This window comes from Phoxinus phoxinus (assembly GCF_949152265.1).
Source record: "Phoxinus phoxinus genome assembly, chromosome: 20".
Taxonomy (NCBI): domain Eukaryota; kingdom Metazoa; phylum Chordata; class Actinopteri; order Cypriniformes; family Leuciscidae; genus Phoxinus; species Phoxinus phoxinus.
The window spans coordinates 14,061,289-14,074,833 of record NC_136895.1 but is presented as its reverse complement, the minus strand read 5'-3'; the positions used below and the strand labels follow the sequence as shown (position 1 = coordinate 14,074,833).

Below are 13,545 nucleotides of genomic sequence, written 5' to 3'. Positions count from 1 at the left end.
GCAATGCAATGCAATGCATGTTCGTAAAATATCTGACATTGGTGAGGCGTAATATGATGTGCATGAGTGAAGGAAGGTGTATGGCGAACATTATCTGACATCTATGCCGCTTACCTTGCATGTTTCCAGGCATATGCCCCTGTTCCCCATGCGATCGAGCGAGTCCCAGAGATTCTGACTCGACTTTAGGCAGCATGACAGCTCTGCTGAGCCGATGATGAGCACGCGCCGCTCCGCCTGCGCGCGAGAGGAACACCAGAGATTCTCAAAAACACCGTCCAAACGTCCGAAACTAATCCTGTGCGCGTGGATCTACGAGACGGCTTGAGGTCGACTGCCCCTCTTTTTTTCCTGCTAGTTGTTCACAAGCTGTGTAAGTTCATTCGGGTGGTCTTTGCAGCGACTATGATGCTGGTCTTTAAACTGGAGTGCGCGAACTGTCAGGAACTTCGCACGAGCCCCTCCTCCGCGCGCTCTGTGTCGCTCTATCTGTGAAGTTCAAACGGTGCTCGCCGCTTTGTTACGCCGCACTGACACCACGTCGACCAATCAGCGCTGAGATCGGTGCGCTGGCGTCACGCGTTTGTCCAATCAGAATCGAGCCCGAGAATCAGCGCCTCCGCTCTCTGTTCACTTGCGCCGGCAAACACAGACAAACTAAACTAATTGAACATTACGAGACACGCAGCGCTGATAACTGGAGCACCGGGAGGTATGTGATGATGTACCGGAGGGTGAAATGTTTGTGTGTATTACAAAAAATATTGATGCAGAGGAACGGTAATAGAAAGCATGACAAAATGACACAAATTTTGTTCTAAAATTTACTTTTTAATTTAATTTAGGCGATAGCCTCCTTAATGGCATTAACATGCTCTTTAAATGCTCTGTGGTGTTTTAAAGTTGAATTTATAGAAAAAGAAAGAACAAGAAATACTAGTAGCCTAGGCTAAATGTCTTGTGTATAAAATTGTACAATGAAAATAATAGTTTTGTCATTTGTTTTATTTTACATAGGCTATTTAAACAGTTAGTAATTTTATATTTTTTTCATTTAAATTGTATTTTAATGTAGGCCTAAAATATTTTGGCGAATAATGATGTAAGGAACGCTTTTTAAAAAATGTGAATTCAGTGCGTGATGTTATCATGGCAATAGACTCATATAGCCTAATGCAGCTAATAAAATCATAAAAATCATTTAGACAAAACACATGACATGATAACATACATCGGCATAATAACGAAAATAGTTGGCACATAGCCTACGCAGTATTTACATAAAAGCCAGACAATCAACACAAACTCACACACATTCTTGCACCCGTTAAAAACTCGATTTTTAGTTTCCTTCCCTTTCGGTCTCACACCTTTATATTTCAAATATTTCATGAAAGTTTAAATGTTTTCCTTTTATAGACTATCATATTATGTAATATTAAATAAGCTACTATTCTATAATAACAATAATACAATCTTAGTGCTACTTCAAAATTATTATTATTAATAGCCTAGATTCCGCTAATTTTCCGCGTGTCAGCCGGCTTATCAGTAACAAAACAGCACAATAAAAAGCGTAAAATGCCGTTTATGTTATTGCATGCGAATGCGATATAATATAACACGCTATACATCCTGGTTTAAAAAATTAAATAAATCTTAATACCACCGTTCATAGAACGTATGAAGACGTTCATAGAAGATAAAGAAAATCGTCAACAGGCCATGGTTCACATCTGGCCAATTCAAAACTCACACACATGCATAGACTGCCCATATTCTGTTCAAATCTGTTGAATATTACAGTGATGAATGAATAATGTCATTTCATCATAGCAAATATACTACTTACCCAAGTGTTTACTGGAGTCCCGTTGTCCTAATTCACTCTCAAAACTAGTGGACATAGGACAAGCTGATCCACCTGAGCAACTATATCCCACTGAACATCTCCATTCTTCCAAACTTTTTAACCTTCATCAATAAGCTTCATCAGATTCCGTGAGGTGTTTTTGACATCTCTCCCTTTACTTTCACACACGCCACTCACCCCTCATCCCCCCCCCTCACCGTGACCTGCACTAAACCTGCATATCTCACCTCCTCAACAATATTCAAAACTTCTGAGGTTGATAGGTTTGCCCAGATCACGTGGAGTTAGACCAGATTGATAAGAGCCAGTTATAAAGTGACACACAGATAGATAAGCCAGAGCGGACAGATAGTACTGAAGGAATGATTAACCGGAGGTGAAGAGAGTTAGAACTGCCGTCCGAGAATGGAAATAAGACAGGTGGTAAAAGGCAAGATCAAAAGAACACAGCAGGTAAATACCGGGCCGCAAACTTTGAACTGCTTCTGCCGAACAGCAGCACGCACTGAGCATGTTTTATACGGGATGTGTGGCGATCAGGCCGGACACGCGTGTTCAGCGGGATAAGACATTTTGATTTACCTGGAGATGTTCCAGGATGGAGTCAGACAGGGCAGTCCCCTCCTCACATATGCTAATAAATGGAAATGCAAACAAACTTCCAGTATGTATATGTTCCATCAACCCGATCACACTAAATGCGTCTCTATAGCACGCAGTGTGTTTATCGTGTAATTTTTACGCGAAAATTAGTTTTTACGTGATACGCATGGGTTGGTTAGGGTAGGTTAGTGGTGTGGGGTGCGTGTGTATTATACGTTTATAGGTTTTACAGAGGCCTACATGTATTTATTTATACAAATGTATATATTTTATTTATAATTATAGTAGGCTATATTATATCTATCTATCTATCTATCTATCTATCTATCAGATATCTATCTATCTATCTATCAGATATCTATCTATCTATCAGATATCTATCTATCAGATATCTATCTATCTATCAGATATCTATCTATCTATCTATCTATCAGATATCTATCTATCTATCTATCAGATATCTATCTATCTATCTATCAGATATCTATCTATCTATCTATCTATCAGATATCTATCTATCTATCTATCAGATATCTATCTATCTATCTATCAGATATCTATCTATCAGATATCTATCTATCTATCTATCTATCTATCAGATATCTATCTATCTATCTATCAGATATCTATCTATCAGATATCTATCTATCTATCTATCTATCTATCTATCTATCTATCTATCAGAGTTCTATATCAGAGCTCTCTATCTATCTATCAGATATCTATCTATCTATCTATCTATCAGAGTTATATATCAGAGCTCTCTATCTATCTATCTGTCTATCTATCTATCTATCTATCTGTCTGTCTGTCTGTCTGTTTGTCTGTATCTATCTATCTATCTGTCTCTCTGTCTGTCTGTATGTAGGCTATGTCTGTCTGTCTGTCTATCTATCTATTTAGGCTATCATCTGTCTGTCTATCTATCAGAGATCTATATCAGAGATCTATCTATCTAAAATGATAATTTCTGAAAATATGATCTCTTTAGACAGATTAAAATCCTCAAAATTAAAATGTGTCTTTTTTTTCTTTCTCTCTCGGTTTCACTTAATCTGCAGCGCTCTACACAAAAGAGCAATTTCGTGCAAGTTGGGGGGCAACAATGCTGTCTAAATTTGGCGACAAAAGATAAAGAGTCTCGGGACAAGTGGCCTGGCAAACACAGGGCTGTTGACTGAAGCGCGGGGACCTAATGACCCTCATGTCACTGGCCCACAGCAGCTACAAGGGAGAAGACAACAGAGTGAGGCCGTCTTGACTACCATAAGTGGACGCGCGCTGATAACACAAGGGGTACCTGAGAGCTCTTTGCTTACCAGAGAGATTACCGGCCCGCTGAGGCTCAAAGCTGGGGGATTTGTCAACTTAACCCCTGTCCCCGCTCTCTTTTTTCCCTTCAGCCGTGTTTTACGATGCTGGATGGACCCCTGCACTAAACACAGAGGTCTTTACAGCAGAATAAAACATGGTTAAGTGTAGCGGGGCTGGGGTCAAGGTTTCAATCGTGGTGAAGAGGGCTTCAGGAGCTAATGAAACCGGCTTCTTGCACTGCCAGACATGCTCAGTAATCTATTCAAGTCATGTGCATGCTGTGAGACATGTTTATATCTGCTAAAAAGATGTGGTGACTTGCAAAATTTGTTTTTCTTCTACCTAACTGATGTAATATATATGTATTCAGACATATTAAATTATTTAAAATAAATTTCAAACATTTTTGCATATATATATATATATTGATAAAAAAATCTGTAATTAATCACACCTAATTTTAAAGTTTTGAATATACTTTCATATTGTAATAATTTCATATTTAATCTTTTACAAATTAGAAACAACATAAAGACAGTAGCCTATATTTAAAGTATTTGTTTAATGGCATATTTTTCATGGATGAATCTTCTCAATTTTAGATATTAATTATAGCCATTCATTATTACAGTATAATTGAAAGCTATAAAATGTAACATTTATTTGACGTTTAAACAAATACAACAACTTTTAATTTAAGTGAACTTTAAACAATCTTCACATAAATCCGTTAAAATGAACGTCATATTTGTCTTTGCCCTTCAATATATCAGGGCTAATTTTTTTCTTTTGGCCCGGTCAGACCGGTTCATTTGTACTTGCCCTGTCAAAATGCACAAAAATGTATTGTTTACATTGTTGTTGATCCATGTAACCTTGTAAACAGTAAACAGTATAAGATATTCAGGTCTAACAGGATATATACAGAAATCGAATAAAGTTATCAAACACTTCACAGTCTTCACTTATAAATTAAATACAGATTAATCCTGTTAAAGCAACAAAAGTTATTCAGTCAAGAGCAGTGAGTGATTTTCTCTTTTTCTTTGACTATCCTTAATGACCGACAGCAGCAGCTTTATTAGGCTACTGTCACTTTAAGACCTGCCTTTTTAAAGATTAGCTGTTTTTATTTTCTCACAACCCTTTACGCTAATTTAAGACTTCATTTAACTTATTTAAGACTGTGCTTGCGTATATATAACAAAATGCGATATATATATATAGTCAGTTATTATTATTAATAATTGTATCAGTCACACTGGTGACTTTGGCATATCACTGCCTTATGCTGCCTTATATCTTTATGACTGTAGTTTTAATTTTATTGTACCGTACTATTAAAATATGTAACCTATTATGTGGTTATATAGGCTAATTCAGTAAAAACGAGATGGGACGCATTTCTTTTTCTGATAAAAATCTGTGGACACGCGCTGAGGTCACACCCATTACCACCGACTATCATTCAACATGTTCAACACATCCCTTCCATATTTGTTTATTAAATCTTTTGGCTAATTTTAACTTGCTTTCAGCGACCAGAGTTCTGTTTAACCTGAAATCAGAGCGGAAATGTGCAAAATTCACCAAGATAATGGTTTAATTCATCTATTGTATTCCAAGGTTAAAATTTGACGTGATTGCTAGTGAAAACTATTTCCTTTTGCTCTCCCACTTGTGTTTCTGTCTTTCATTGTACATGACAACAAAGCTCGTCAACTGATGGGTCATTACCTGATGCGCTGCTTCATCCCTGTCGATGAGTAGTTCTCAAAATAATCTGTGTGCGATTATCTAAAAACCTTACGTGTGATATAATGTTGACATTTGAAGCGTAAAACGCAATGAGCTGTTCTCACGCTTCCGCTTCAAAGCCGTTGAAATGCACCTACACGGGGAGATGATGGAAAAAAAAGCCAAAGGGCGTGGGATGTTGGGATTCAGTAGATATTTCCTGGCTGTGACAGTGCTAACGCTTTGTTTTGTGTAGTGTTCGATGAGTGAAACGAGTGTGTGTCGTTTTGTTGACCTTCTGTGGCTGTCATCAATGAACAGTAAGAACAAGGGGATGGCCGAGATGAGAGTCGAGACTGAGGGCGAGTGTTGTCGGGCATTGTTGGGAGAGTAAACAGCGCCCGGAGCCTGGGAAAGGGCTGGGATGTGTGCCACGGCATCTCTGAGTCATGCGGTCCGCTTATCGTGTTTGTTTCGTGTTTCTACCTACGACGTGTTTGCATTAGCATTCCTGCACTGTACCCCTGCAGCACGCATGTTCCCAGCGAAAGGAATGTCAGCTCCCGTCCGATCGGATCTGGACTGTCCGTGTTTAATTAAACCCCATATGTTTTCTTCGGTTTCTCTCTTCTTCTTCTCTGGCAGAGGAAGAGAAAAAACGAGAGAAAACAAGCTGCTGGATCCATTAGCGGGTCAAGCAACAGTCATTGTTCATTGCTTCCTATATGCTTCTATTTTCAAGAGCTTCGTGGAACAATAGTATTTGCGGTTCTGTCAGGTGTTTGCGGACGCCGCGAAAACCAAAACAAAGCACACGAGAGGGAAACAAAACACAGTTTGACACTTTCTAAACGACAACATGGGAAATCGGGTTTGATCCTGATCCTAGAGTTGAATCAGAATTGATAGAGGTCTCAATTGTACAATGTTATGGCTGCAAATGTAAACCGCGTGTTTGGAACGTTGAAAGCGAATGATGAGAATTGTATCACACTCTTCAGTGAATGGATGAGGTATATTTTGAACGTTTTGTGAAGGCATTTTGAGCTGACACATTGAGTTTTGGTGCTCATGTGGGGAATCCAGGATCGAATCGGGCCCACATTTCCAGTCATGCCTCCCCCGTCCCCCCCTCATTATTTTCAGACATGCTTCCCCCGTCCCGTCCCCCTCATTATTTTCAGTCCTCGCTCTATTATTATCTTAGCTGAATGTCTGAATGTATAACATAATGGTTGTAAATATGAACTTGCTTGAAATGTCGAAAGGGGACGATGAGTATAGCAAAGCAAAAATGATACATTTGACATGGCAAACATTGAATTCACATTTTTACAATTGAGGCATTTTGAGCTGACACATGCTGCTCAGGTGGGAAATCTAGGTTCGAATCGGGCTCACATTTCGGAGTTGCGTTTCGGCTTAATGAATTTGATGAATAAAATAAAATTTTAGTAAAATGTTTTGCTTTTTTAATATATGAAATGTATTAGTATTATTATATTTTAGTGCTGCCAAAACAATTAATCGCATCTAACACAAACGTTTTTGGTTACACAATATATGTGTATATATATATGATTATATATACATATATATATATATATATATATATATATATATATATATATATATATATATATGTATATATACATGCATACAGTAGGTCTGTGTGTGTGTGTGTATATATATATATATATATACAGTATGTCTGTGTGACACACACACACACACACACACACACACACACACACAGTATATTATATTTATAATATATGTTAGATGTGATTAATTCCGATTAATCGCTTTGACAGCACTATATATTTGTAATAATATAATAAAAATATAAAGTTAAATAAAAAATAAAATATGTTTGGGGTTTACATTTGAAATGCTGAATATTTTAATCATTTTCACATTTGAAGACATTTTGAGCTGACGCATTAAGCTTTGGTGCTCATGTGGGAAATCCAGGTTCGAATCAGACCCCGATTTCAATCAGTTCCCCGTTATCTTCTGTCCTCGCTGTATTTTACATTTTGAAAAAAGTTGCAAAATACAATAAAGATTTATGCAAATAACATTGTTCAAATATAAAATAAATAAATAACATTTCAATAAATAAAGCTTTTAACAGTTATTTATTTGTAATAACCCCTTAAACTCAACAGGCCAAATCCTTTTCAATTTGCTGAACACCACCATGTTTGTTTTAAATCATAGCTGAATGAGCTCCTCTGACAGGCCGCCCCGTCGCCTCTACCTGACCCCTGCGCAGGGCAATAGCCCTCCGTACACCCACCCCTCGCCTAGCAGAGCAGAACGGAAAACCTGAGCCGACGGAGCACGAAAGCCTCATCTTACATCCTCACAATAGCCCGATCCAGCACTCCACTAATGACTCAGAACTGATAGGAAGCTACTAGAAGCCTCTTAAGTCTCCTCAATTCACATCAGGGAAACATTAAGATATTCCTTTTTTGTTGCCTCCCAAGGACTTGCGCAGCCCTAGAAGGGCAATTATCACCCTGCCAATATTGTAAATCCATTCTGTCATTTTCAATGATATCTGCTTGTGTCAACTGTAAGGTCTAATAAAAGCTAATTGCACATAACAGCCCAGGATCAATATATCAGGCTGGGAAGGTGGCAAGATGTGCCCTCTTATAGGCTTCAGGAGTCGGACGCAACACGCATTTGTGTATTATTTGCTTCCTCGTTAGCACTTCATGTTGATTGTATTGAGAATCTATTAAGGCATAAAAACTGATTTTTAAAATAGTTTATAAAGCAGATAGTTCTGGTTGCGGAATCTTCTAGTGGAAGGAAGCAACTGGCATTTAACAAATTTGATTAATAAAATGTAATTTTAAGAAAATTTGTGTTATTAATATTTTTCACATTTAATAATATTTTCACTTTTTCTTATACTGCTAACAGCTCACACAATGCAAGCTAGAAAAAACTTTGTGGTAGCCACACTGTAAAAAAAAAAAAATAATAATAATTTTACAAATCAACTACAAAACATAATATGTAGAGTTTCTGTTGTTGAAACCAATCTCATTCATTGTATTAACTCAAATTTTTTCATTTAAATGAACTCAACATTTTAAGGGAACCAGGTAACTTACTTTTTTGAGTTAAAGTAACATTTTTTTTTACAGTGTTGCACGGTTTTATTTTATTTATAACCAATCAAAAAACTTGAGATTTTATGCGCTGAAAATGTGATTGCCTATATTTTTTTCATATTCACAACTTATTAAAGCAAAAATCTGGGTTACAGTGAGACACTTGCAATGGAAGTCAATTTGTAAATGTTAAAATACTCACCGTTTCAATATATAGCCCCAAGTCATAAACAATATGAGTGTTAACATGATATTTAAAAACTAATAACCTTACTAATCTTTTCTGTGTATAAAGATATAACCAGTTTTACAACATTTTAAAAGTTATAACCAGTTTTACCTCACAATTACAATGGAACACTGTAAACTCTGACAAAGGTTTTCACAGAAGACTTAATGCAAGTTTTGAAAATAGGCTTTTAAATCATACAAAAATGTTCCCTATACTGACTTCCATTGTATATGGAAAATTAATGCATTTTATTTATTTATTATTTTGCTTTATTGGCCATTATTCAACGCCAAACACAATATGTATTGTATCGTAGGCCTGAACATTCTTTGCATCTTCGTAAAAAAAAAAGAATGAATGAAAACGTTTTTTTGTTAATTTGCATATATCCATTCCATTTTCTTTCATGCTCCAGTCCAGGTTTTGTTTGACTCTGCAAAAATAGACACCATATTTGTCTAAAGTGATTTTAGTTAAACAAAATTGCATTTATTTCTTTATAAAAGTGTTATTTATGTACCTCATTTCTTAATTAAAGCAAAAGTAGGCCGTAATCTCAATCTTGCCATCAAGGAATGATTGGTGTCTAACCTGCTGAAATGTTTGCTGACCTTTTCCTGAGAGACAAGCGGCGGTAGGACTTTCTGTGGCACTCAGACCCATTTAGTCATCCTCTTTTTGTCTGCTTCCTCTATCATCAAGGGTCACTATTGTGCCGGCTCAGGTACCGACTAATGCAGAGCAAATACTTCTACCTAACCATTAACACAGGGCCACTGTTTGAACAGCGCGACACACTGGAATGGCATTTATGATGGTGGGCCGTTTTGATAGGGAAGAATCTTCATCAATTAGCCCTCTACACTCTTCCCAGGGTAGATTGTGTGTGTGTGTGTGTGTGTGTGTGTGTGTGTGCTTGTGTGTTAGACAGAAAGAGATACAGTTTGCCCTGCGTTTAATGGCACTCTAACTTGAGAGCCGATCATTAACCCATTAGAATAACATGTCTCTGGCTGGGAGCTTCTTCGAGACGGGAAAGCCCTGGGAGATTTGCATCACAGCGCTTACTGTAAACCTCCGAGACGCAGGGGAGATGTTGAGAGACTCATAATGTCTCGTGTTTGTCTCGGGACAGAGCATGGCTCATTACCAGAGGTGTTAACAGCTGTAAGTTATGAATGTATGCGCTTATGCTCTATAGGGAAATGCAAAATTTTCTTTTCACTTTCCTAATGGTTTCAAAAACAGTTATATATAATAGTTGATGATTCCGGGTTAAAGTTGAGCTCAATCAACAGCATTTGTGGCACAATGCTGAAAACAACATTTTTGTAAAATAAATAAATAATCACTGTTCCGATTACTAATAATGAAAAGGGCCCATTTTTGGAGGATTTAAAAGCATAAATGTGAAGGTTATGATTTTATCAAAGCACTTACAACATTCTACGGTTAAATCTTGTGTATTATTTGAGCTGTAACGCTGTTGAAATCCATATTTTACAGTGGTTTTAAGACTGCAAGAGTTACGAGCTATTGAGCCTATTTTCAATTGCGACTTTAATTCTCGTAATTGTGACTATATTTAACAGTTGAGACTTCAAATATCATAATTTTTTCCCAACTTCATTTATTGTATACGCGTATATCTCATTATAATGATTTCTTTCAATGCCGACTTTTGTTTTTCACAATGGCAACTTCACTTCCAATAATTGTGAATTTATATAAAAAACTTATGACAACGTTTGTTTTTACATTGCTTTAACTCATCAAAATAAGTTAAGCAATAACTTTTTTATGTTATACAAGATTCAACACATTTTTTAGGTCAGTTTAATATAATTTAAGTTGATTGTACTTAAAAGATTTAGGCTGCAATTTTTTTTGTTTTGTTTTTACAGTGTATTGAACCCATTATATTCCTTTAATAGACCAGTTGAACTCACTATAACATCTAATAACATACATTACAAGCAGATTAAATTATTTGGAACTCTTTTTAAACATTACGTGCCATGGAATATGCACTTGTAAACAAAAGATAGTCATTTTCCAATTGGCTCTGACAGAAACCTCAAATGCTTATTTAAAGTAAAGCGTATCATGTTCTCAAGTCTTCATTCTGAAGAGCCGCACTATTGACATCATGTCATTAAGGTCCGTGAGATTGTATTTGTTTTGGCTCAAGCGGGCAAAGCATTGCGTTGAAGATTGCTCTTATTTCTTCCTTCTCTATACAGCCTCTTCTTCCTGTTTGGCAGCCGACCCGTTCGCCTAGACCTGGAAGTTTTCCCGAATCAAACATGCGTCTTCAATTTGGGCCTACGAAGAAAACAATCACATTTTCCCCTCCCTCAGATTCAGTTCCTGACAGCAGATTGAGATGTGGTCTCCCCAAAGAAGTCTGGGTTTGACGGAAGTTTGGACGGAGTATTTCAGGGGTCCTGAATGTAAATTGGGCTTAAAGGGAGATGCTTGGCAGACTCGGGTAACCTGGTCCAAAACGTTGTATATTTTTGGAGCAGCGCGGCTGGTGGGAACAGATTGAGGTAAACGTGAGGTGGACCACCCATGTCCGTTCTGTCCAAGAGAGCTGCACCACCGTTAATTAGAGCCATTCTCCGAGGTGGATTCTGCGGCCGGGACACCTGTGAACTCAGAAGTGGGCCGTCGGCCCGTCGCACATGCAAAACGGCCACTGAGCACCAGCGGCCAATAAAAAATGACTTCCTCCAGACACCCAGAAATCCTCCACACCAGGAAAACCAGCGTGAATATTTTAATAGTCCCTTCAAAGGCGTTTGTCGCCCTAGTGCGAAAATAAATGTTGTTCTTCTCGAAATCCAGGCTCCCAGGTCTTCGTTGCGTCCCTGATGAAACATGAAATATTTTACTGGAATCCAACTGGATATAAATGGGAGTTCAATCTCTCTCCGCAGTGGTCCGGGGGCCTTTACAGGGACTTTGAGGTGTTTTGCCTCATGTGGATACCAATAAATCTGTCACCCGCAGAGATTCGTCTCCCGCCCTCTGTAGGGAACAAATTGTGGCGTTCGGGGAGGGTTGAGGGGGGGAGAAGTGACCTGTCAGAGCGCTCCATTTATCACAGGGACAAAACGCTCCCGATTCTTTCTGCTGACCGCCAGGAACCTTCTGCGAAGCACATTCGGGAGATGCACGTTTCTGAATATTTTCACCGAATCAATACACCTATTTGCAAGTGACGTCAAAACCTCTGGGTAGAAAGAAGTGGGGCAATGAGACTATTATATTTCAGATGTAGTTTTCAGATAGGGTATAAGTAATCATAATGTGAAGACGTAGACCAATTAAAAAAATCCAACATGTCAGATTTACTTTAAAGTAAATTACACAACCAGCTACAGAAATGATTGTAATTCAACAATGTCAACCGCAATGTCATATTTTGTAACATTATAAATGTCTTTACTGTCCTTTTGATCAATTTAATGCATCTTTGCTGAATAAAAGAATACATTTGTGGTTTGACACAAACCAACTTAGTTTTTATTAAGGTTTAATTTCTTATTAAGGTTTATTTTTAATCTATGCAAAATCCTTGTGTTGCGACAAGACAAATGACTGAGGAAGAATCTGTCAAATACTGTAGATGTGTCCGACCAACTCAATTCAACCACTTCGCTGCTCAACTTAAATGGTTACGTTTTCTTTCACCCTTCGCAGGGAGTTTGATTGACAGGCGATCTGACCATTCATTAATCCGCCGAAACCGCCATTTTGTCCAACAAAGCAGTCAGTTAGTAGATTAACGTCGGTGGACTTGAACTTGAAAAACGATATGAATTACTTTTTTCGCGGTAAACAACAGTACTTCTTGGGCCCTATCTTGCACTCAGCGCAATTGACTTTGTACACCGACGCATGTATCATTCCTATTTTGCACCAGGCGCACATCAGACTTTTCCCTCCACAGACGCACGTCGGTAAATTAGGAATGAACTTGCGCTCCCGGGGGCGGGTCAGCGAAAAGAGGAGGCGTGGACCAGGAAAAACCTAGTCTAAAGTCAGTGGCGCGTTATTCAGATGCTATTTTAAGGGCGCATGCTTGGCCATAATGTAGCTTTGCTTCTCTTTTCTACACAGACGCAGCAGTTACCATTTTTGCAAACCATACATAATTACAAGGAAAAATATTAACACACGAGTGAAATCATTGTGGTGTCCATGAAGATGTGAAAAAATAGGCATAAATCTAGCTTACGCATTTACCCAAATTGTTCAGGCTAATTGTAGTACTGACGGATCAAATATGTTTGATCAATAGTGGCAAGACACTGACAAAGTGCGTTGTCCATCAAGAACCAGGAAACAAAATTCTGAAGACTGCGAAATCACCTTTACCATCATGCCTGGCAAATCCGCCATTATAATAGCAATCCGCCATGGAACAAGCGCGTCTGCTTTTAAAGAGAATGTGAGATGATGCTCTGATTGGTTTTTTTCCCAAGAGTCATTTATCCCGCCGAGATCCGCCCACGAAGTTACTTGCGTTTCAGATCGTTAAAATAGGGCCCAAAGTCTCAAGTATAAGTCACAATTACAAAAAATATAGTCGTAATTTACTTTGAGGTGGAAACAGACCTTTTTTCTCTTGCTTATTAGCATGC

At 38.0% G+C, this 13,545-nt stretch overlaps 1 protein-coding gene and 1 long non-coding RNA gene across 7 annotated transcripts in view; one reads left to right on the top strand and one right to left on the bottom strand.

The window, feature by feature from the left end:
* The window catches only part of nr5a2 (nuclear receptor subfamily 5, group A, member 2), a 91,557-nt gene that overhangs the window by 50,528 nt on the left and 27,484 nt on the right, over window positions 1-13,545 (bottom strand). The window contains exons 1-2 of one of the 5 annotated variants that reach the window (XM_079592120.1): window positions 1,853-2,488; window positions 115-237 (exon numbers count right to left, since the gene is read on the bottom strand). The exons of 1 other annotated variant lie outside the window; for it this stretch is intronic. In XM_079592120.1, the coding sequence (XP_079448246.1) occupies window positions 115-237; window positions 1,853-1,907 (178 nt within the window). In that variant the 5' untranslated portion in view covers window positions 1,908-2,488. Of the gene's footprint in view, window positions 1-114; window positions 494-1,852; window positions 2,489-5,527; window positions 5,649-13,545 lie in introns of those variants that run through there. 3 more of the 5 variants (XR_013795217.1, XM_079592122.1, XM_079592121.1) reach the window with 3 other exon arrangements.
* Window positions 684-12,374, top strand: LOC306987661. 2 transcript variants are annotated; one of them, XR_013795218.1, is made up of 3 exons: window positions 684-712; window positions 3,538-3,772; window positions 11,137-12,374. It is a non-coding gene; the product is annotated as an uncharacterized lncRNA (long non-coding RNA). The 2 variants fall into 2 exon arrangements; XR_013795219.1 differs by lacking the exon at window positions 684-712 and adding an exon at window positions 2,483-2,537.